The sequence below is a fragment of the Pecten maximus genome, chromosome 11, assembly GCF_902652985.1.
Source record: "Pecten maximus chromosome 11, xPecMax1.1, whole genome shotgun sequence".
Classification (NCBI taxonomy): Eukaryota; Metazoa; Mollusca; class Bivalvia; order Pectinida; family Pectinidae; genus Pecten; species Pecten maximus.
Genome location: NC_047025.1, coordinates 12,801,845 through 12,824,257, shown reverse-complemented (window position 1 = coordinate 12,824,257; position 22,413 = coordinate 12,801,845). Strand labels below are relative to the sequence as shown.

Genomic DNA, 22,413 nt, shown 5'->3' with positions numbered 1-22,413 from the left:
GTCCGAGATATTACGGCTCTTTATCATTGTATGAAATTTGATAAAAAATCCCTGAAGCAATGAAGCTATTAAAGTGCATAAACATAGAAGATGGACAGTACTTAAAAATCATTAAAAAAATAAAACATAGTCTAATATACTTACATGTGCACACCAGCGGAAGTGGGGGTCTTTTTGAAGGTTCCAATCTCTTAGCTTTGAGTCATACAATTCTAGATCCTCTTGACTGACAATTGTCTGCAGCTGTAAAAACATTACCAATACAAATGTATATGTAACTGTATTTATTCAATGGCTATTTATCACTTCTAGAGAAGAGGTTTCTTGAGTGTGATTATCGAATTTTTTTTATAATTCTTTGGAAAAAATCTTTCTTTTTTGGACTTTACAAATGCCTGTGTAAACTGTCTGTGTAAGATTAGGTTTTCTCTTATTCTGATCAGGGATATCCACAGTTTTACTGGGGTGAGATTTTCTTATCTCATCCTAGGTAAAAGACAAGCTTCACATGCTCTTTGCACGTTCTCAACAATTGCATTTCGTCAAGTCAACAATACTATTAAGTCACAGCGACAATACAATGACATCACGTTGACAAATCAATCATGTCATGTCAACATTTCCTGGCATTGATGTAACTTCAATATTAGATATGTAAGAGGGTAAACAGGATAAGAGAAAAATAATCATTCAACCCCAGGGTAAGATACTTAAGCTTCCAAACACTTGGCAAGACTTGTGTTTTGCAACTTAAGTATCTTCTCCCTTGGAACGAGATTCCCCTGTCTCACCCCCAAGGGAGTGAAAGATTCTATTGATCTCATATTAATCTCACACTTGGTCTAAGAATCTGAAACATCAGAATCTTAAATTGTCATTTACAAGAAATACAGTTTTCATTTACCCAGACCAAAAGACTTTGCACATTATGGTGTTGATGAAGACAGATTTCTACTACAATATCTACTGGTAAATGATATTGCGACAGAACTGTAAAGTTAATGTTGAGATCACTGACCAGCATTGTGAGGAAGGTGAGATAGTTGGTAGCTGTTTCGGAGTCCTCCATGTCCGGCTGGTTACAGAGTGGACAATTCAGGTTACGGACATGTTTCTCTCGGATACACACCTCAAAATAGCCCTTCATACAATCTACGCAAATCTTACACTCACAGGAACCAAGACTGCGAATCTGAAATCATATTTTGAATAAAAATAAAATTACACTTTCCAACAAATCATGCTGTGAATATGAAAGAGTTAATAAAGATATTACACTCCTAAGAACTCGGTCAAGTATTTGCGATCCAGAGAAATTTGATTACCAACAACTAAAATTTGGGATTTTAAAGACTTTATTTAATTTCACCAAACATAACAATTTGTAAAAGACTTTAACTAGAAATTCAGAAAAGCAAAGTGTGCAGGAGCTTACATTCTTATTTTGTAGTTAACCCCAACTTGCTCACTTTGCTTCACCCCATGCACCCAGCCACACCCCCGAAAATCTCATTAAAAAGATTAATTTGCCTGCGGTTTCATGAGAAATCCTGCACACTAGTTTTGCATAGACACATGTACATACAGCTGATCACTGTATACCACCACCACCATAGGAAGCTGGAGGGTATGGAGGTATAATAAAATGAACACTCAAATTTTCGTTAAGCATAAATATACATTTCTGATAAACACTGACCCTGCTCATAGCGAACTTGCCCGTGCAGATCTCACACTCCTGACTGAGGTACACAAGTGAACTCTTGTAATCCTGACAATTCTTCACAGCTTCCACGATTTCTCCGAGGGAGGCCTCCACTTTTTTAGTGGCGACATCTATGTCTAGAATCTTGATAACCACTTCAGCTCGGCCCCAGCTCTGAAGTTTTCCTTCCACAAGTATCATCCGTACCCGGCGCTGTGTTACACAAACATAGTTACTTACAGTATAGTACGGCTACTTTTTCGAAGGTTCAGACTAAACTTCAAATATCAAATTCATTAAAACAATGAATGCTCTTGAAGTCAGTAAAAACTTGATTTGATAATTTGCAATTTTACAATTTCATTCTTTAATTCTATACATATTATGCTTTCATCACGTTTTTCAAAAAGTGTCCGAAGAAATTAGGAATTAATCTTTAATTGACTATAGGTAAAACAACCTTTTGAAACAATAGCTATAGCCTCAGATATTTTATGTGTCCCTTCCTTTAAATCCCCTTCACTGGAGATTTAAATATACACAAAGATGAACTCACATTCATATCCACATTCTTATCGGTGACTGAGGTCCAGAAGTCATGGTGACTTAGAATACTGTTCGTCACACTTATCTCATCCTGCATGTCCATTGGCCTAGCCATGGCCCCAGCTGCCAGTGGTACATTGTCAAACTCTGCCCATACTCGCTCATAGAATGGTTGGATACTGGCCAGGTTAAGTTCATCGAGGGCTGCCTCCACATCACCTTTATTTGTCAGCATGGCCATCAGTATCTGTTCTCGGGCAAAATTTCCTCTCCTGGATATCTCTTTATACTAAAAAATTAAAAAAACAATGCATCAAGTCAATGAAAATTCAGTTATGAATCAAATGTTTCTTCAATTCATTGTACATATAAAACAATACAAAAATTTACTTTCACTACCCCAGGTGCTTTAAACATACTACACTGTACAACAAAGAGTAATTATGATCAATTTAAAATAAGAATAGGATGTTACATATTATCAAACAATACCAAAAGTTATATACTTTAGGCTATTACTTCCCTCAAAAAAGTTGTATACTTTAGGCTATTACCTCCCTCAAAAAAGTTATATACTTTAGACTATTAACTCCCTCCAAAAAAGTTAAAGTTTTCCTTTCTATCTTTTTAATTTAGAGCGAATAAACATGTAATTGTATCCTTAAGAAATTCTACAATGAACTCTGACCTTTGTATTGTGTATGTAGCTTTTGTTCTTAAAAGTAATCATATTTAGGACACTCCAGTCTGGTATTATTTTTGTCCTTTCTTGGTGATAATAAGTTATATTTACATGCTGTGGATGCCATTTTATGCATTTTGGGTGACAAGCAGTGTATACAATGTCAGTGCGGTAGTATCTTTGATTGATATTATTAATATTTGTGGTATGCTGGTAGTTTCTACTTTGCCGGTCCCTGGAGGTTTTTCAAATATGGCATATGACCTGACATGACCCAAATCCCAGGTGGAAAATCTGCATCATACTCAGAAGTCTTTCCTGAAACTAGCAATCCATACTCCATGCCTGGTAATATACCAATCTATGTCTCTCGTAAATCATATAGAAATTCCAACAAATGAAATGTTATTTCATTGTGCTAAAATAATCACTTGGACTTCCAGAAATGGTGATAAGGATGGATGGAATGACAGATGAAATGATGGACAAACAGCATTACAAATACTTTGTTACATAAATTTAGTTTAATTTCTTGAATAAAGGATTCTCAACATCCATAACATTTGTGGTTTTTTATTATGGCACTTATATCGTCAACATGTTTCGGCCGCTAGGCGGCCGTCATCAGGACAATTTTGTACAATACAATAATTACTAAGGTAAGTGTTTGCGGATCATGACGTCATAGATAATAACATCAATACAAAGACAAAGAGTAGCAAGAGTAAATGTTTGTGATGGATTGGAAAATGCCGTTTGGTGGTAGGCTATGTTAGCACCCGTAATTTTCTCCGGTAGCTCAGCGGTTTAAATAAATTTAGTTTGTGTTAATGATCCCTTCAGTGCATGCTATGTAGTAAATGTTTTTGTTTATCTAAAGTTTGGTTATTTTTTTCCCACAAAACTCTACCACAGCTGGAGACAATGGGTAGCAAAAAAATTAACACACATCACATTATTTTTATTCATTTTTTCAGGAAGTCTGAGGAAAATCAAGACCAAATCAAGAATGCTTCCTTATCTCTGAGGAAGGACAGACAAAAACTCCCTTCTCAGAGGAGATTAATGACAAAAACTTTTGACATTTCTCAGTCCTACCCTAAAAATATTATATTTTACCATTTATTCTCATTAAACCAATCATATACCAGTTATTTCCCAGACTCACCATGTCCCGTCTGTTGGCAATACAGATAGCAGCAGCTCCGTCTAGATCACCACTGGCTTCCCGCAGGGCCTTTTTGGCCTCAGGGAAAGGAAAGCTCTCCAATTTCATTTTGCTCCATCCTTCTTCCTTCATTGGTTACCATGGTGATGAGAGTTTCCACAGCCATCTGCCAATCATTTTTTAGCCATTTCATAGTTTTCTCAATGTCCTGGTTACATTTCTTCAAACCAAGAAAGATATCTTCCAAAGCAAAGCCTGACTTCTCAGATTCCTGTAGGAAAGATGTTCTTACATGATTATACAATGTTGATGAACAAAATGTACCCAAATATAACAAATTATGACATGGAATCCTAGTGGTGAAGTAAGGGAGTGTAAAAATGGATCTTTAGCAGAAAATACAAACAATAAATAATTCCAATATATGGCAGATATTAATTCTTTTCCATAGTTTTTATCTGTCTGACAGTTTCATTTACATAAACTGACTGAAATTGGCACCTTCTCGACATCATTTTAACCGTTTTTATTTAACTGTACAGAATATACATACACAATTGCATTCTTCAACATTTTCACCCTCAAAATTAACCCATAAAAATGTCCTACCAGTACACAAATTAGAGGATCAAGGTATTTATTAGATGCATAGGATCTATGATATTGCCACAAAAAAACATCTGTTTTAATTGATACAACTACATGTATATAATGTGTAAAGAAAAAAGTATGAAACTTTTACCCTTTACATTGAATATTACGCAAGAAATGTGTTTTTTGAATGTAAAAAAATTGGTTGGTTATTATCATCAGTATGTAAACAACCACTAATATTTAATACCAATTATGACAGTAAACAGAAAAATAATGTAAGGTATTTTTTAAATCCATGTATTAACCTCACAATTCATTTCCCTGAAAACTGGGCAGATATTTTTCACATGAATATTGTAGATCTCATGACTCATTTAAAGGTTTACATTATATTTATAGTATAGAAAGCCACCTTAATACAAACTACATACTGGAGGGGGACTAAAAACACTCAAAATACTGCAGTGGCTGATACATAGGATAGAACCAAATTAAAAGATGTAAATCAATATAGAAACTGGAGAGAGTTTCATAGATTAAAATCCTGAAATCTATACAGTATTTGTGTGTATGATTTAAGAGAATATACACTTTTACCTTTAGCAATTTTATGAGACTACGTCCCTCCTGGATCAAAGACTCTTGTTTCTTTCTCAAATTCAACTCTTTCATTTTTTCTGTGAAGTTCATTTCCTTGCTTCCTTGGAATCCTGCATTGCTAAATGACATCGGAGGTGATGGTGTCGTTGGTTTTGCTGCTGTAATTTTTTTCTCCTCAGGTTTTGGTTCTGTTGGTTTCACAGTTTGGTATGAATTACTGGCTGACGGTGCCTCAACCAACTCTAATCCAACACAATCTGCTGGCAATGGTTTCTTAGTTAGTGCTGCTTTAGCTGCCTCTTCCTGTCTTAGCAGTTCTTGAAATTTCTCATGAGCTTCTTTCTTTTCAATTTCCACCTATAAATCAAAATAGAGAATACACAATTCATCTTCATCAATGATACCTTTTTTATACCATGGTACATTCAAAGACATTAACAACTATGTAGGTACAGTGATCTAGCTTTAGTTTGGTTACTAAATGGAAGGAGCAATTAATATTGCCAGAAATGAAAACTTGTCTTTAAGATCAAGAGAATCAATAACAGCAGATGACTCTGCTATACGTGCCACCCATCGCAAGCATCTTTTAGTTTTCTCTCTTCTTCCATACAACCTTCTTGTCACCTGATAGCCCACTTGGAATTTTTAACTTTAAGTCTTGTGTTTAGCATTCACCATAGTGAGAAGAAGAAGAGTTTCATTCTCTGATGTACTACCAAATATTGCCCACTCCCGGGGGATGGAGGAAACTTGTATGTTATCCCATCAGGTACATCCTGACCAAATATCAGTACCCTGTTGCCCACTCCAGGGGATAGAGGAAACTTGTATGTTATCTCATCAGGTACATCCTGACCAAATATCAGTACCCTGTTGCCCACTCCGGGGGATAGAGGAAACTTGTATGTTATCTCATCAGGTACATCCTGACCAAATACCAGTACCCTGTTGCCCACTCTGGGGGATAGAGGAAACTTGTATGTTATCTCATCAGGTACATCCTGACCAAATATCAGTACCCTGTTGCCCACTCTGGGGGATAGAGGAAACTTGTATGTTATCTCACCAAGTACATCCTGACCAAATATCAGTACCCTGTTGCCCACTCTGGGGGATAGAGGAAACTTGTATGTTATCTCATCAGGTACATCCTGACCAAATATCAGTACCCTGTTGCCTATGATATTAAAGATATTATGATATTAAGAAGTTAAAAGTTGACGGAGACAGACAGATGATGGACAACAGATACTGGACGATGACTCCTGCACCACACCATAAACTCACCACATTTTATGCCATATAAGCTTAAATGTAAAGATAGCAGAGTATACACAGAAAATTATGCTTTCACTTGGAATTCCTTTATATTAGTTCATCCTCAACTTTGTCTGATATTTGCCTCTAATAAGTGCTGGTATTGAATAGTTCACCATGTTGCTGGGATGTAATGCTGTCATGACAATGTTGTGACATTTCAGTGTGATGACACTGTAAAGTGTAATGCCCCGATGATACATGGACACCATCATATCTTCATAATGTCCTTCGGTAGCAGTGTACAGTAAAAATGCCCAATTTTGAAAAATATGACACGTCTTAGATATGTAAACATTGCCAGTTAACCCTACATATAAACTCTAATAAAGTATATATATTTGTAATCTGTACAACATTTGCAATTTTAATACAGCTCTGAAGGATAAGTTAACTGATATTTTCTGTGATTTTTAGAGCTGTGAATACCATGGTAACAGCTTAAAAAATGCTCAAAAATTGCAAAATATTATGATATTTGACCCAAAATACCACAATTCTCTACACAATTTTTTTCTGAAACCTACCGTATAGCGGGAAATTTTAGCGGTCATAAAATTTGGCGATTTCCCTTAAATCTAGGGTTTTAATTTGGCGTTGAGCACATATATTACCTACCGATATATATAGATAATTATGTTATGTCCATACATCCAATTCATGTTGATTAAGTGTGTTGTGTATTATCGATCCTCTGTCTCGTAACCGGAAACTATTACCAAAAAATTTCAGACGAACACATACATGTAGATTTGTCAAATTAGTGTTTATATGAGTATGTGTACAAGCAACAGACAAAGAGAATTTAATCAACCGTAAGATATCGCCATGGTCATCTATTGTATGATGTGGATACGTACAGGTAAGTTAAACAATGAGTCTACAGGTAAAGTGTTAACACCAGTTCATTGAATGGTATGGGCAGATGGCTTTGTTTTCACAAAAATTAATTATGATGCCATTTATGTCATACTTGTATTGCTATACATGTATCGTGAGTAGTTGTTCACTAGCTATTCCTATTACATGTACCTATCGGCATTTTTGCCGACAGTTGCCAGGCAACAACCAACGTTACGCACCAGTCGTTACTATCTTGAGTTATCAAAGGTAAATGGCGGTCAGAACGGAAACTATTGGGGAAATTGAAATGTTCGTGTCCTTTTATTTGGCGGTGTTAAAATTTGACGGGTTAAATTTTGGCGATCTTTGTACGGACCCGCCAAATCGCAAAATTAAAGCCCCGCTAAAATTTCCCGCTATACGGTATTTAAAATTAAATATCTCTATCCCAAAGACAGAATTAATCTTGTTTTAACATATGTTGTAAATTAAGTTTTTCCGCTATCTCACCTTTACTGTGGGCATCCATTTTTCGCTGTAGGCAAAACTAAATTTCCTGTGTAAACACACTTGCGGAAAATCCGGCAATTTAAAATCCGGAACCAATTTATTAATTTTTGTTTTAACAAATGTGAAGCCTGTATGTACTTCTTCATACTGAATATACCAATTATAGTGTACATTTATTTTTTCATTTTTTATGCATATCATAATACAGGAGTTATTTGCTTAACAAAAAAATTGCCCATGGCCAGGCTGTCCTACTGTAGTGAGCTACCTTCATCCCCTATCCATATGCTTATCTGTAGTTGATTTTCTGTCCATCAGTATATGGACAAGTATACATACATATCTGTCCATTAGTATATGGACTAGTATACATGACAAAAACAGTTTGAATGCACATATTTCTAATAATATTGGTTAACTACGTCACTTGTGCAGATGAATACATGAATGGGTTAAAATTCCGCCAAAACTCACGTAAAGGTACCAGACAGATCGGACGAGATAGAAAAATCTAGCACTGGGTATCACGTGAGATTTCCCTGTCCGAGGTGCGAGAAATATATGTCCATATGGACTAGTATACATATCTATCTGTCCATTAGTATTTGGACCAGTATACATATCTATCTGTCCATATGGACTAGTATACATACCTATCTGTCCATATGGACTAGTATACATACCTATCTGTCCATATGGACTAGTATACATACCTATCTGTCCATATGGACTAGTATACATACCTATCTGTCCATATGGACTAGTATACATACCTATCTGTCCATATGGACTAGTATACATACCTATCTGTCCATTAGTATTTGGACCAGTATACATATCTATCTGTCCATATGGACTAGTATACATACCTATCTGTCCATATGGACTAGTATACATACCTATCTGTCCATTAGTATTTGGACCAGTATACATATCTATCTGTCCATATGGACTAGTATACATACCTATCTGTCCATATGGACTAGTATACATATCTATCTGTCCATTAGTATTTGGACCAGTATACATATCTATCTGTCCATATGGACTAGTATACATACCTATCTGTCCATATGGACTAGTATACATACCTATCTGTCCATATGGACTAGTATACATACCTATCTGTCCATATGGACTAGTATACATATCTATCTGTCCATATGGACTAGTATACATACCTATCTGTCCATATGGACTAGTATACATACCTATCTGTCCATTAGTATTTGGACCAGTATACATATCTATCTGTCCATATGGACTAGTATACATACCTATCTGTCCATATGGACTAGTATACATACCTATCTGTCCATCAGTATATGGACAAGTATACATACATATCTGTCCATCAGTATATGGACTAGTATACATGACAAAAACAGTTTGAATGCACATATTTCTAATAATATTGGTTAACTACGTCACTTGCGCAGATGAATACATGAATGGGTTAAAATTCCGCCAAAACTCACGTAAAGGTACCAGACAGATTGGACGAGATAGAAAAATCTAGCACTGGGTATCACGCGAGATTTCCCTGTCCATATGGACTAGTATACATATCTATCTGTCCATATGGACTAGTATACATACCTATCTGTCCCTTAATATATGGACTAGTATACATATCTGTTGTGGTTTTGTCTTCAGCTTAAAGTGTGTTTTAATACTCACTTGTTTGTATTCATTGTATGCTCTCTGTCCATGACGAACTGCCTGGTCAAGAACTTTGGTTTCCTCCTCATCTTCCACGAGGGTTTTTGGTGTTCCGCTACTGGTCGTGGTATTTATCGCTGCTGTCGTAGCCTCGTCGTATATATAAGTAGGGTTTTGACTTGTCTTGCTACACATAGCACACACCTTAGTGTCTGCCCAGTTGTAATAAGTACAGTGCTCACACATCCACTTAGAGGGGGCACCTTCAGACTTACTCCGAGTCACAGCTCCAGGAAGTTGTCCAGAACTACTCGGAGCAGGGAGGGAATAGTTCTGGCTTCTTCTTGTTGACTTTTTCTCACTCTGCACTTGTTTGTTGAGCAGAGTAGAATTGAGGTTTGTTGAATTATTATCCTGTGTTGATGAAGTAACCTGAAACTCCCTCTCTTTCAGTCCAGGTGCAGTAGTCTGAATTAATGGTAATATTGTAGCTTCTTGTGGGGGGTAATGCACTTTCTGTAGTGTAAAAGGCATATGTGGCTCTAAATTTGACTCTCTATTGGCCTCCAGAAGACCTTCATTGATAGTGTTTTCCGTTCTGGCTAATATTTCCATAGGATCTGCTGTCTGAGTTTTGTCAGGTTTACTGCTCTTGGATGACACTTGCTTTTCATGTGACATATCCTGCTGACTATCAGGAGGATACGCTATAGAGTATTCTTGGACATGACTTTGGCTGTGTTGCTGTGACAACTGACCTTGACCTTGTTCAAATGGTCGTACAGATGGCATAGGTGGCTGGGATATCTTCTGGCCATACTGCATACCCATACTGGTGTACATGCCTGGCGATTGAGGTGCTGGTACATTGTAGGGAAGAGTTGTCAAAGGAACCAGAGTATATTGGTTTGATAAGTCTATACTTCCTGCATTTGAAGCTGGAGATAACTGGTAACTTTGATTGGAGTTTGCGTCCATGACTTTCTGAGATGAAACATCCATCATTTTTTGTCCCTTAGTCGGACCAGGTGTACTAGACATTGGAGGATGAATAAGATGACCTGGTGGTTGATAGGTACCTAGGGGCGGGCTTTCTGGGCTTCCGTATCCAATTTGCTGACCCGCTGCACTCAAAGGAGATTCCTGAGACCCAAACAGTACTGCACTGTTCCCTATCATGCTGGCATTCATTCTTGGTCCTTGAACAGGATACTGAGGGTCCATCTGCAGCCCATGCATAGAACTTGGTGGACGGAAAATTTGCTGGCTGACTTTATCAGCATTTCCCTTTTGTCTCTCATGAGGAAAAACATCCCGCAGATATTTTTCGATCTCCCTTCTCTCTTTCTGAAGATTAAACTTCCTCCTCGTTAGACTCTTGTATTCTTCATCATCAAAATCTGCCCCTTCATCAATAAGGGTTGAGGAGCGATCCTCTACATCCTCTAATTCTTGGTGTAACATTTCCAGGTCAATGTGGATCTTTGACTCCCTCCTGTCAAGATCCTGTATATCCATAATCCTCCGCAGAAGTTTGGAGGTTGGAGGCCCACCAGGTGCTGCGTTAGTCATAGATCCCTTCTGCTGAGGGAGACTGGGTGATCTCTGCATATATACAAAACATGATTTTAACAATATTATCTAAAAAAATGTTTTTGTGAATGAATCATATGAAAATCCAGTAAAAAAAATGGTAAAGTTGTTTTTTTATTCATTAAATTTTGCACTACATTTTTGTTAAATAATATATGAAATCAGAATGTCAAATTACAGTACTACAGTAACTGTAATATTAAGCTAAGGATTTTTTTTAATTTATGTACCGGTACCGGTAGTCATGAGCTGTCACTGTGAGACAGGTCCAAGGATTTCTGTGGTTTTAAGTTGTTGCTATCAGAACTCAAAACCCACTCAAATGATAATTCAATAATTTAAATTTGAAAATAATCAGAAATCTTCAGCATACTGTATATCATGTATACGTGACTACAAAAAATTAAATCAACAAAATGCCATTGTTGCTTTTTGATTTGACACAGAAGAATACAACTGATGTTGAAACTGCAAAGATTAAAAAAAAACAAAAAAAAACAATAAAACACAGTTTTGGAAGCAAATCACAAAAATAACAATTTATACTGTTTATATATATATTCATTACTGTACACATGTGATCTCTAACATACATGCACTCCATCAGGGAAAAGTGAAATAAAAACAAAAGTTTGAATACCATTTTAGCCACTGCCACTGGTGTCTGCTGTGTCTGCCAGGTAACCATTGACTGGCTCTCCTGTCTGTAGGTAAAATTAAATGGAAGAGCCATGAACCAGTCAAAATACATTATTTGCAATTGTTAGTTAAATATTATCAGTCTAAGATAAAGTCTGGAAAATTGATCATAAAGAATCCAGAAAATATGTTCTATCATTTTCTTTCTTCATAAGAGAAGAATTATGAGGTACGGTAAACCTCTGATTTGTTTGAACACGCGGATAGTTCGAACACACATTTTTTTCTAGAAAAACAAATTTGTTTAGCTAGTAATAGTTCGAACTCTGGTTGTTTATAACTGACAGTATTTCGGATAGTTCGAACTTGTCAAATGGAGAACGTAAAAGTAGGATTTTTTTCACCAAACTCCATTGACCTGGCCCCGACGACCGACCCAGAAAAAATGCTAAGACTTAAATTTGACCAACAGGCACGTTTATGTTATTAGATTAAGTTTTCAACATTGCAAAATACACCACGCATGAGACAGCTGATTGCTGAGAGACCATTTATTACAATAATATAGCGATAGTTTCTGATTGAGATAAAAAAATATAACCCTGCAAAGATTATACTGTACAAATGTTTAACTTTTGTGTCACAAATGAAACGTGTACTGTACTGTTTTGAGGCCTACTGTAGCTACGCATTGCCCGAGCGGCTTCACGCAATAACCATCATAATTATCGCGAAATGAAGAACGTTTAACGATCAATTAACATTGAATTAAATAAAATACTATCATTTTACTTACTTATAAATGTGCCATTGTTCAGGCCGCCGTTGTTACGTATCAGATTTACGATGGATGTGTCTAATGATTTTACTCTGCCGAGATTTTCGTCGATATTGACTCCGAATAGTTCGAACTCACGCTTATTTTCTGAAGCATAATTTCGAACAATTCGAACAGGCTCATCAATATTTATTTAATTTTGTTCGAACTAACCGGAGGTTTACCGTATATATCATATTGGTGTGTCCCCTAAACTACTTCTTGCATGCATTAACACTTACCTATATAATTGATACTATGATAGCATTCTTAGTGTAAAAATATGTTACATGTATAATAATACATACCATATTTGGACAAAATCAGACATCATTTCATTTTCAAATTTCACTGTGACATATCTCAGCAGAAGTGCACAGATCGAGGTTAAAGTAGCCACTTGTGTATCAAGAATAGACACAGACTTACTGTCCCTGGATGTTGTCTTCAATCCTCAGGCTACTAGAATTCAGATCATTTAATATATTTGGTATCCCAGGTGGATCCTCTGAAGTCCATCCTGGGGTCTGGGAGACTTGTCCACCCTCTGTTACACCTACAGGGGGTGTGGTCTCACTTGTTACAGGTACCCCTGTCTGGGACACAGTCGCATCAACAGGTGTACCTAGCTGTGACATCACTGGTGTTTGCAGCGGAGATGTTTCTGGTAGGCCTAGTTCCTCACTACAAGGTACTCCCTTCATGCTGTCTGTCTTTCCTCTGCCAGACTTGATATCTTGACGCTGGTGATTTTTGCGTTTAGGATGTGTATGCCATCTTTGGTCACAGTTGGTGCATAACTGTTTGTTGTCACATTGTGAACAGACCAAATCAGGTGCCTGCTTACCACAGATGTCACACACTGTAGAGAAACAGAAAACATATACGGCACATTTCACTCTCATATCTCTGAAAGACATTACATCTCTGACAAAGAGTATTGATGATCAACTAAAAACAAGAATAGACTGTTGTATATTTTTATACATTACCAACGGTTCCATGCTTTATACTATTACCACTCTCCAAAAGCATGAGCATCTACTTTTATCTTTTAACTTTTAAGCGGATAAGTAATTAATTGTATCCCAAAAAAATTCTATCATACAACCCATCCATATTCGGTAACTTTTGATCTTATTAGTGATCAGATCATTTTTCAGGACACTTGTCATTTATTTTATTTGTTGGTGTTAATTAGGTACAAGTAAGATACTTACAATGCAGAATTCACTTTTAAATATGCATTTTTTGTGACCAGCAGTGTATATGCTGTTGAGAGTGTAGAATTGTTGATGGTCCATGGATTTTCAAAATTGAATTCAAATTCAAAGAAATTCCTGGACAAGCGGATTGAAGTTTGAATCAAATATCATTAGACTAATCTCAGAAAATTCTTGCAGACACGGGTAAAAAACTTCAACAGTATGCATTATAAAAAAAATTAATATTGGATGTCAATATTGGAAGGAACACAGAGAATGCAAATTGATGGTTTCCTTTTATAACTTCTCTATTCAATGAAAATCCATACTCACCCACACTATTACATGACTGATCATTCTCATTCACCTCAGAGCTCACATCACCAACGGAACTGGATTTTTGTTGCTGAATGAAAATAAAACCAAATTATCAGATCATTAAATGTGTATTTATACAACATAATACAATTACAACCCAAACTCTCTGACAGCTTGATTTGGGGATAGTTATTACTGCATAGCAGGCTATTTTTGTGGGTTGTAATTTTCACATCATTATTGTATAGCCAACTATTTTTGTGGGCTGTAATTTTCACATCATTTCTATAGAGCCTGCTACTTTTATAGGCTGAAATTTTCAAATTATTATTATTGGGTCTGTTAGTGTGGATATTGAAAGTACATGGTACATCAGGGCTTTTTCTCACTTGTATGGGCTGGGACCTTTTTGTCTCATTTTGGGAAGAAAATTTATGCATTGGGAAAGATTTTTTCAGGAGTAAACTGCAAATTTTGGGAATTCTGCTTAAATATGAAATAATTTCAATTTGGGAATGGGGCCCACTTAAGGTACCAAAGAGCCCTCAGAAAAAGCCCTGTACATGTACCTACAAATGAGAGCATCTTACCTGTCCTGAATTCTCTGATGTGTTTACAGAGTCCATGGCTTGTTGGACAATGGTTGGTATGTGGGGTGCCCCAGGATGCCTGTGGCCAGGGGCTTGTTCCCTCACCTCTTCAGGAAGTCCCATAGTAAAACCTTCCTGTCCAAAATCCTGAGTGTATCCCTCTGTCCCCGGAAATGTGGGTATAATTTTAGCAGGCTTAACTAAGGGAATCTAGAAATCAAACAATAGATGTTGAGTGAAGCTAAAAAAACATGATCTCTCAAGTCACAAAAATGACAGTCAGAAATCATAATCATTCATAAAAAATTATGATAGGTTTATTTAGAGTTTGCAGAATAATGTTTAATAAGTGACATTTCATTGATTAATGGAAACAAAATTTAATTCAATAACCAGATAGACTAATTTACATAGTAAAATTGATCAGACTGTAACAGGCCCCTGTGGGTTTTTTTCAGTTTTAATTTCAGCATATACATATATTGTCAGGCCCTGTGTTCTTCCGATTATAACTTATTCCATTAATGATGATGATTTTTTTCAGGAAAAAAAATGACAATAGAAGCCTTTGTATTGTGTTTGTTTGTTGAAATTAAAACCAGGTTCATAGGACAGTGTCTTTGTGTATACCAACAACATAAAAGTATACATGTATTTCAGTTTAGTACAATATGTAGAGTACACAGCTTCCTGTTGACCCTTGACTTTTAACAATTCCAGAGGCCAAATCACTTTTTCCAAGAAATCAGAAGCGTCAAATTGTATAAAAGAAAAGACATGTCCTTTTAAATACAAGAGTGAAAATTCATTTTACGGTACATGTAGTCAAAGCCATTGGCCTTGTACCCGAGTTTGATTTTTAGAGGCAATACTTGGATAGAGTAACCAAAACAGATCCTATTCTAAATGTACAAGACACTGTGTAGTGAGTATGATGATCCTAACCTTGGTCTTTCAAGGACAAGATGCATTAATGAATTAAATATTTTGTTGTAAAGACATTACAGTTTCAAGAGATTAATTAGGTTTTGACTGTTTGAAAAGACTCTTTTTGTCTCACCACAAAATTTTGAACAGGTTCTTTCTTCTCTGATGTGTCTCTGTTATTTCGTCTGAAGTCCAATATTGAGTGCAACACTTGCAACTCGTGTCTGCAAAATAGATTTAACAATTTTTTTTATGTATATATGTCCACACACAACTTAATAAGTCTTCAATGATGTACATATATGTATATAAAGAATGTAATATAACTATGAACTTTATTTTATAACAATTGCAAAACAAGATATATCAATTTATCTGGTTGGGGGGGAGTGAGGGGTTTATTAGAAAAGTTTAACAGATCACCAGTGTAGTATTTAGCATTCAATAAACACTTAACTTTGATAATTTAACTTATTGGTGAGACTTCAAACAAAGGGCCATTGGCATGCCTACACAAAGCAATGTACTTACTTTGTGGATGGCTGTAACAGATCGGCAAGAATATCTGGTGCTGGGTGCTGTCCATTCAGAAGGTTAGTGATTTCATATTTCATGAGAATAATGTCGCAGATAAGTTCTACTATAACATTAGGTTCACTGTCTTTATCCTCTGGGAACGCCATGCCCCCATCAATATCTTCAGTATATCCCATCTTCCGCATGATTTCTCGACCTCCCTGATGAAAACAAGTAATGTAATTGACAGCGAGTCCTACTGACTTACAAATTAAAGTAAAATTATAAATTGTTTGTGGGCAGAGGCTTATTTGTGGATAAATATGGTATATATAGCCTAACTCTGACCTTATTCCCCATATCAATATTTTTACCTTGTTATAAAATCATATGATATACAAACTTTAGCCTTACTGAACATTTGTACATGTCGGACATGAGGGGTATCTTGCATGCATTACTGGGGCCATAAACCTGATTGATATGATATGACAACAGGTGTAGTTTAAGGGGACATGCTGTACTGTAAAGCAAATACCATACTGATGAATATATTTAAGCACAGAAATGAAAAAAAATCCATTTTAAGCAAAAAAGGCTGATTAATAGAGCTGGAGTGATTCACGCCATCGTTGCTACACTATATAGCATATATGTTAGCTAAAGGTCAGGTATGAAAAATTGTACTATCAGGTGAACAGCAGTAGATCGAAACCAGGTGTGCTGTCCTGTTGGCAGCCATAATAACATTAGGACTAGATGGGTACAATACCACCTTACACCAAGACAAATTACTCCATTACCTTGATAACATCCACACGCTCTTTGAAAAAAGAGTTGCTGAACTTGACATATCTCCACATATCTGCTCTAATTTTGAGTGGTTTCAGCAAATGACGTGCATATTTCTCAAGAATGTTGAAGGCAAAACCAATTTTCTTTAGTTGTTCCAGTTCCTAAAATGCAAACATATCAACATATATCAACAATAGTCATGAATTGTACATTGTAGGGTATTGAAAACTTGTAGTTTTCCCTTTCTATGGCTGCAGGAATATTGGTGTCTGATCATAATTTATAACAAAAAAATTGAGTGGGCATAATTTAGGGCCAAGGAAGACCTACAAGTGAAGCTCGAGAAATATCCTTCAAGAACTTCTCAAGAAATAACAAAAACAATCTTCAACTGCCAAACTCAGAGATGGCTGCCTGTCTGCCATTTTGTTTTCCCAATCAGGCTCAAAATTGAATGGACACAACAAAAGACCAAGAGAGACAAATTTGTAGATTGAGAAAATATACTTTTAGCGCTTCTCAAGAAAAAACAACAACAGTTGTCTGGCAGCCATTTTGTTTTCTGGACCAATCTCAAAATCAAATGGGCAAAACTAAGGACCAAGGGCAGCCATCAAATGCAATTTGAGAAAAATCCTTTAGTTCTTCTCTAGAAATGGTGATAACAAGGATTGTTTACAGAGGACGACAGATAGAATTATTTGTCCTTTGTTAAAATCTTACCTCAGAGTTCTCACGAATCAACTTCTCCATGTCAATCACACGGTATTTCATGTTTAGGTCACAGCGCACTCGACACAAAGCACACATTTCTTTAGTACAGTTCTGAGGTATATTTTCTAGTACATAAGGTATCAAGGCAGCTCGCATGCCCGCTATTCCCTGAGCCAAAGACTCCTTGTCTACTGTCATATAACGCTTCTCCATGGTGACACAGAAGGTGGTGGTAGCTGAATGTGTCACCAGTCTATGTTAGGACAGATACCTGGATATAAAAAGATAGTTATCACAAGCAAGAATACTGTAGAGTGGAACAATACACACCAGTCCAATGCCAAAAAGTGTTAACATACTGTCTTGGATTGAAATAAGACTTACATCACTTTACGAGTGGTTAGATGACATACTAGCAATTATCCTCACTTTCACTACAAGAACAATGTTTAATTTTTCTAAGTTTGAGGAATACAAGAACAGGTGTTATTCTCCAAATCATTCAACACAACTTTATTTCATGCTTATAAAGCCAGCAAAGAAATAAGCACACAGCAATAACTTTAAAAAAAATAGTAGATGAATCAAAATGCTTTTCCGGGAACCACAATTATATACAGATAAGCCTACAAAGTTTCAAAGACATCAGTAAAAAATGTGGCAGATCTCCAGACAAAAAAATCAAATATTGAAGCCAAGGGCAATAACTTTGGTAGAAATTGTTTAATCAGAACGTTTTTCATGGAAACAAATGAATATCATGATTACAATGCATACTAATTAAGTTTCAAAGAGATTGGTCAAAAGATGTAGGAGGATCATCTCTGGACAAACAAATATTTATGCTGGACATTGTCTGATTTTTTTTTTTTTTTTTTTTTTGCTGTGTATTACATGATTTTTAATTTTATAACTATGCCACATAGCAAAAATACTATCCTTTTTCTCTTCATTTAGCAATAAGCAGCCTCAATATGTGCAGAACAAGTCGTAACTGATTATCAAAACACTGCTACTGTCAAATGTACAGATACCAAAACACACATCAACAATCATATCTTTTAGCTACAAATGTAAATACATGTATATGAATACTCATTATCAAACTCAATGTATCTCTTACCATTTCTGTAACTCATCTCTTAAATTTTCTTTTAAAAGTTATTAGTGGAATTTTCTTTATCACCACTGATTAACATTCTTCCTGGTTCTCATGACAAAATAACAATCCATATATCAATTAAAGTCCACTAAATCACTTCTTCAAACACCTCATTATATATAAGTAGCAGCTATATTGTAACATAAGATCTTCAATTTGACCAATTATACATTATTCATTTCCGCACTAATTAAACAAATTGGTTATTTCCATTATATGTATTCAATATGCTGTAGTAATGTTCCACAAAAAATGCTCTGAAGAACAGTACACTATGTGGAATTCCACTTCACATAACAATTAAGCTAGCATTTAAAATACTTCCTGTTTGAATTGGGATTTCCGATGTAAGCTTAGACTTACATGTGTAAAGTGAAAGTAGATATATAATCCCTGCATTAATAATGAAGTTATTTTTGCTTAAATTTTACATTTGTCATCATATATAAGTTAAATGATACAACAAAACTTGAATAACGTACTGTACATGTTCGCAAATCTGATTTGACATACATTGTATCATATATATCGGACACAAATTTTATGACAATTATTCCTGTGTGTATAATTTTGAACTATGTACAGTACACTGTATATAGGTTCTTACTCAATCCTTGTGTTATATATAAACACTTCATACCAGAAATTCACCTGATATGATAAGCACTATAAATAGCTTTGCAATATAAATAACACCAATTTTTGAAAATTTATATCATGGATTGCTATAGTCTATAAATCTTCATGTCATAAAATCTAAATGTACGTAGTACAAAATCAATGCCTTTCCTACTGTATCAAACATTCCCTTGATGTAAGATTTCACCATATCTACCCCATGTATACAGTACAGATAAAAAACAACTCCACTTGACTACTGTACTTTGAATACACACCTATCAAAGTCACGCTATGGCCTATATGGCCTCCATGAAATGAGTCATCCATAATCTTAGGCCTATATCGGCGACGCAATGACATCGCATTTAGCCAAACTGTTCATCGCTATCTGAATCGAAATTTTAATTGAATGTGATAAAGTGCACGCAAAATAAAAACACATCTCGCTATAAAACCCCTTGACATTACCAGGTTAACGTTGTGGTAACCATAAAACTCCAAATTCAAATCTTCTGAGACGGCCAGGTGGCAGGTAAATGCAATGGTTCGACCATGAAGGCATGATTACATAAGTTTTCTTGGTTACCATAGCCGTAAAAAAATCAGCATTTTGTTATCCACACAATCTTCTTCAATTAAAACATCTGAAGCTCTTCACCAACTGCTCAAACCGTAAATAAATATGTTGGAAAGTGTCCAAATGGTCTCGTCACGTGACCATCACTCTATTTTAAGACTGTGAAATATTATGGGAAGTTCCAAGATGCTATTTTTATACTGGGTATGCCTCAGTAGCCCCCAAAGTGCAACCGATTCAAACATAGAGAAGACCGTAACAAGATAAAGTAAAGTCCAACACGGATATATAATAATTCGTAACAGATAATTAAAAATAAAATGATAAAATCGCGGATTTAGAATAAATACATATATCTAAACCCGTGATAAAATATGCGATTTAATATAGAATATGAATTCATCTCTGTTTATATTGTAACGACAAAGATGATAATTATAAAACAAGAATATATGGCAAGCCGTTTTAACATTTAATCCCATTTCCTCTTAAGGTAAAATAGGCTTCAAATTTATTTCACTTAAGTGAAATACTTTTTACCTTAAGGTTAAAAGACTTTTTTTTTTGCATTATGTTTTATTTCACTTAAGTGAAAAAGAATTTCACTTAAGTGAAATAAAACATAATGCAAATGCTGCTGTTGAGTAAATCGGACACCCACTCTCATGAATCAGATATGGACTAGTCCATCTATTGACCAAGCATTGGGTGTTTAATTTCTGACCAATTCGAGACCTTTTCTCTACTTCATTTGTTGTTAATAAAATCAATACTATTTCCCATATGATTTACTTTCACTTATGTTTTATTTCCATTAAATATATGTTTTATCTATTTCCATTATGGTAAGTGATAAGAACGTGTCAAAGTTGAAGTTTACTCACGCTGTTTCTTAGTTGACAGGTCCAAGGGGAGGGTTCATTCCATTATACCATGGGGTGGATAGGAGGACAGAGTGACTTTATGGACATATGGTCAGTTTTATTTACCTAAAGATGAAAAGAATTTCACTTATGGGACAAGTGTTTTGCATTATGTCTGCACATAATTTTTTTTCACTTAAGTGAAATTCTTTTCGTCTTAAGGGATATTAACATTTATTTGCATTATGTTTTATTTCACTTAAGTGAAATTCTTTTTTCACTTAAGTGAAATAAGAATTTCACTTAAGTGAAATAAGAATTTCACTTAAGTGAAATAAGAATTTCACTTAAGTGAAAAAATATCCCCTTAAGAGGAAATAGGATTAAATGTTAAAACGGCTTGCCATAAGAATAGGCTGTTGTACATTTTAATCAATGCACAAAGTTACATGTACTAATACTATTACCATCATCCCTTTCGAAAATCCTGGATCCGCGCCTGAAATTAATCTTTCCAGCCTTCTGCGTTGCTCTCCTGAATCTAGATATTGCATACGGATTTTTTTTAATCGGACTGAAGTTCTCCCATTTATTTTGAGTATGGGAAGATACGATATCTTATATCATATATATTTGGTAAAATACTGGATCAACATTGCTCCGCGAATAAATTACTTGGCTTGCCATAATGGCGAACGAAATCTTAGTTTAAAGCTTAGTTTAAACATTTTTTAAGGATTGGACATAAGTTATTTCAATTAATACATGATCAGTTCAAAGGTTTGGTTGTTTCAAAATTTTAACTTGAATATTCAATTTCATAACATGTGTTTTGGTTGGTGTGCTGAAAGAGAGCTGTACCTTAATTAAGTCAAGGAAATGGCAAAAGTACTTACATTGTAGTACTCAAGACAATTGGGTAGCCTATAAAGAAGCCAGAAACCAGACAACAAAAAATATAAGGACTTCTGAATACAACTTTGAAAAAGACCTAGTAGAGAAAATAAAAAAAAACTGATTCTAAACTCTTTTGAAAGCATGTTAGGTCAAAGACAAAAACAAAATCTTGTATCCAACAAGTTAAGAATGAAAGCGGAATACTTACCCAGGATGATAAAGGAACAGCTGATGCCATGGTAAGATTTTTTGGAACAGTCTTTATCAAAGATACAAACAACCCTCCACCAACACTCAGAAACGTGGTAACAATGGTTTAATAAACAGTGTTGAAATAACAGAAGAAAAGCTAGTAAAGGCTGTTAACAAGTAAAAACCAAACAAAGCTGCAGGACCAGACAACATACATCCCAGATTTATTAAAGAAACAATAAACGAACTAAAAAATCACTTAACATGATATTCAACAAGTCTTTAGACCAAAGTATTCTTCAATCGATCGGAGACATGCTCATGTAACTACGTGTAACACCCATACACAAAAAAAAA

The 22,413-nt window shown here is 35.4% G+C and overlaps 1 protein-coding gene across 1 annotated transcript in view; it reads right to left on the bottom strand.

The window, feature by feature from the left end:
• The window catches only part of LOC117337105 (E3 ubiquitin-protein ligase RNF31-like), a 29,900-nt gene extending 10,206 nt beyond the window's left edge, over window positions 1-19,694 (bottom strand). Inside the window, 17 exon segments of the mRNA XM_033897893.1 lie at window positions 145-243; window positions 1,019-1,192; window positions 1,700-1,918; window positions 2,262-2,540; window positions 4,102-4,188; window positions 4,190-4,372; window positions 5,293-5,652; window positions 9,649-11,235; window positions 11,864-11,927; window positions 13,109-13,541; window positions 14,218-14,290; window positions 14,793-15,002; window positions 15,853-15,943; window positions 16,251-16,456; window positions 17,039-17,191; window positions 17,754-18,015; window positions 18,868-19,694. Coding sequence (XP_033753784.1) covers window positions 145-243; window positions 1,019-1,192; window positions 1,700-1,918; window positions 2,262-2,540; window positions 4,102-4,188; window positions 4,190-4,372; window positions 5,293-5,652; window positions 9,649-11,235; window positions 11,864-11,927; window positions 13,109-13,541; window positions 14,218-14,290; window positions 14,793-15,002; window positions 15,853-15,943; window positions 16,251-16,456; window positions 17,039-17,191; window positions 17,754-17,957 — 4,422 coding nt within the window. The 5' untranslated portion in view covers window positions 17,958-18,015; window positions 18,868-19,694.
• Between the last annotated feature and the right edge of the window lie 2,719 nt (window positions 19,695-22,413).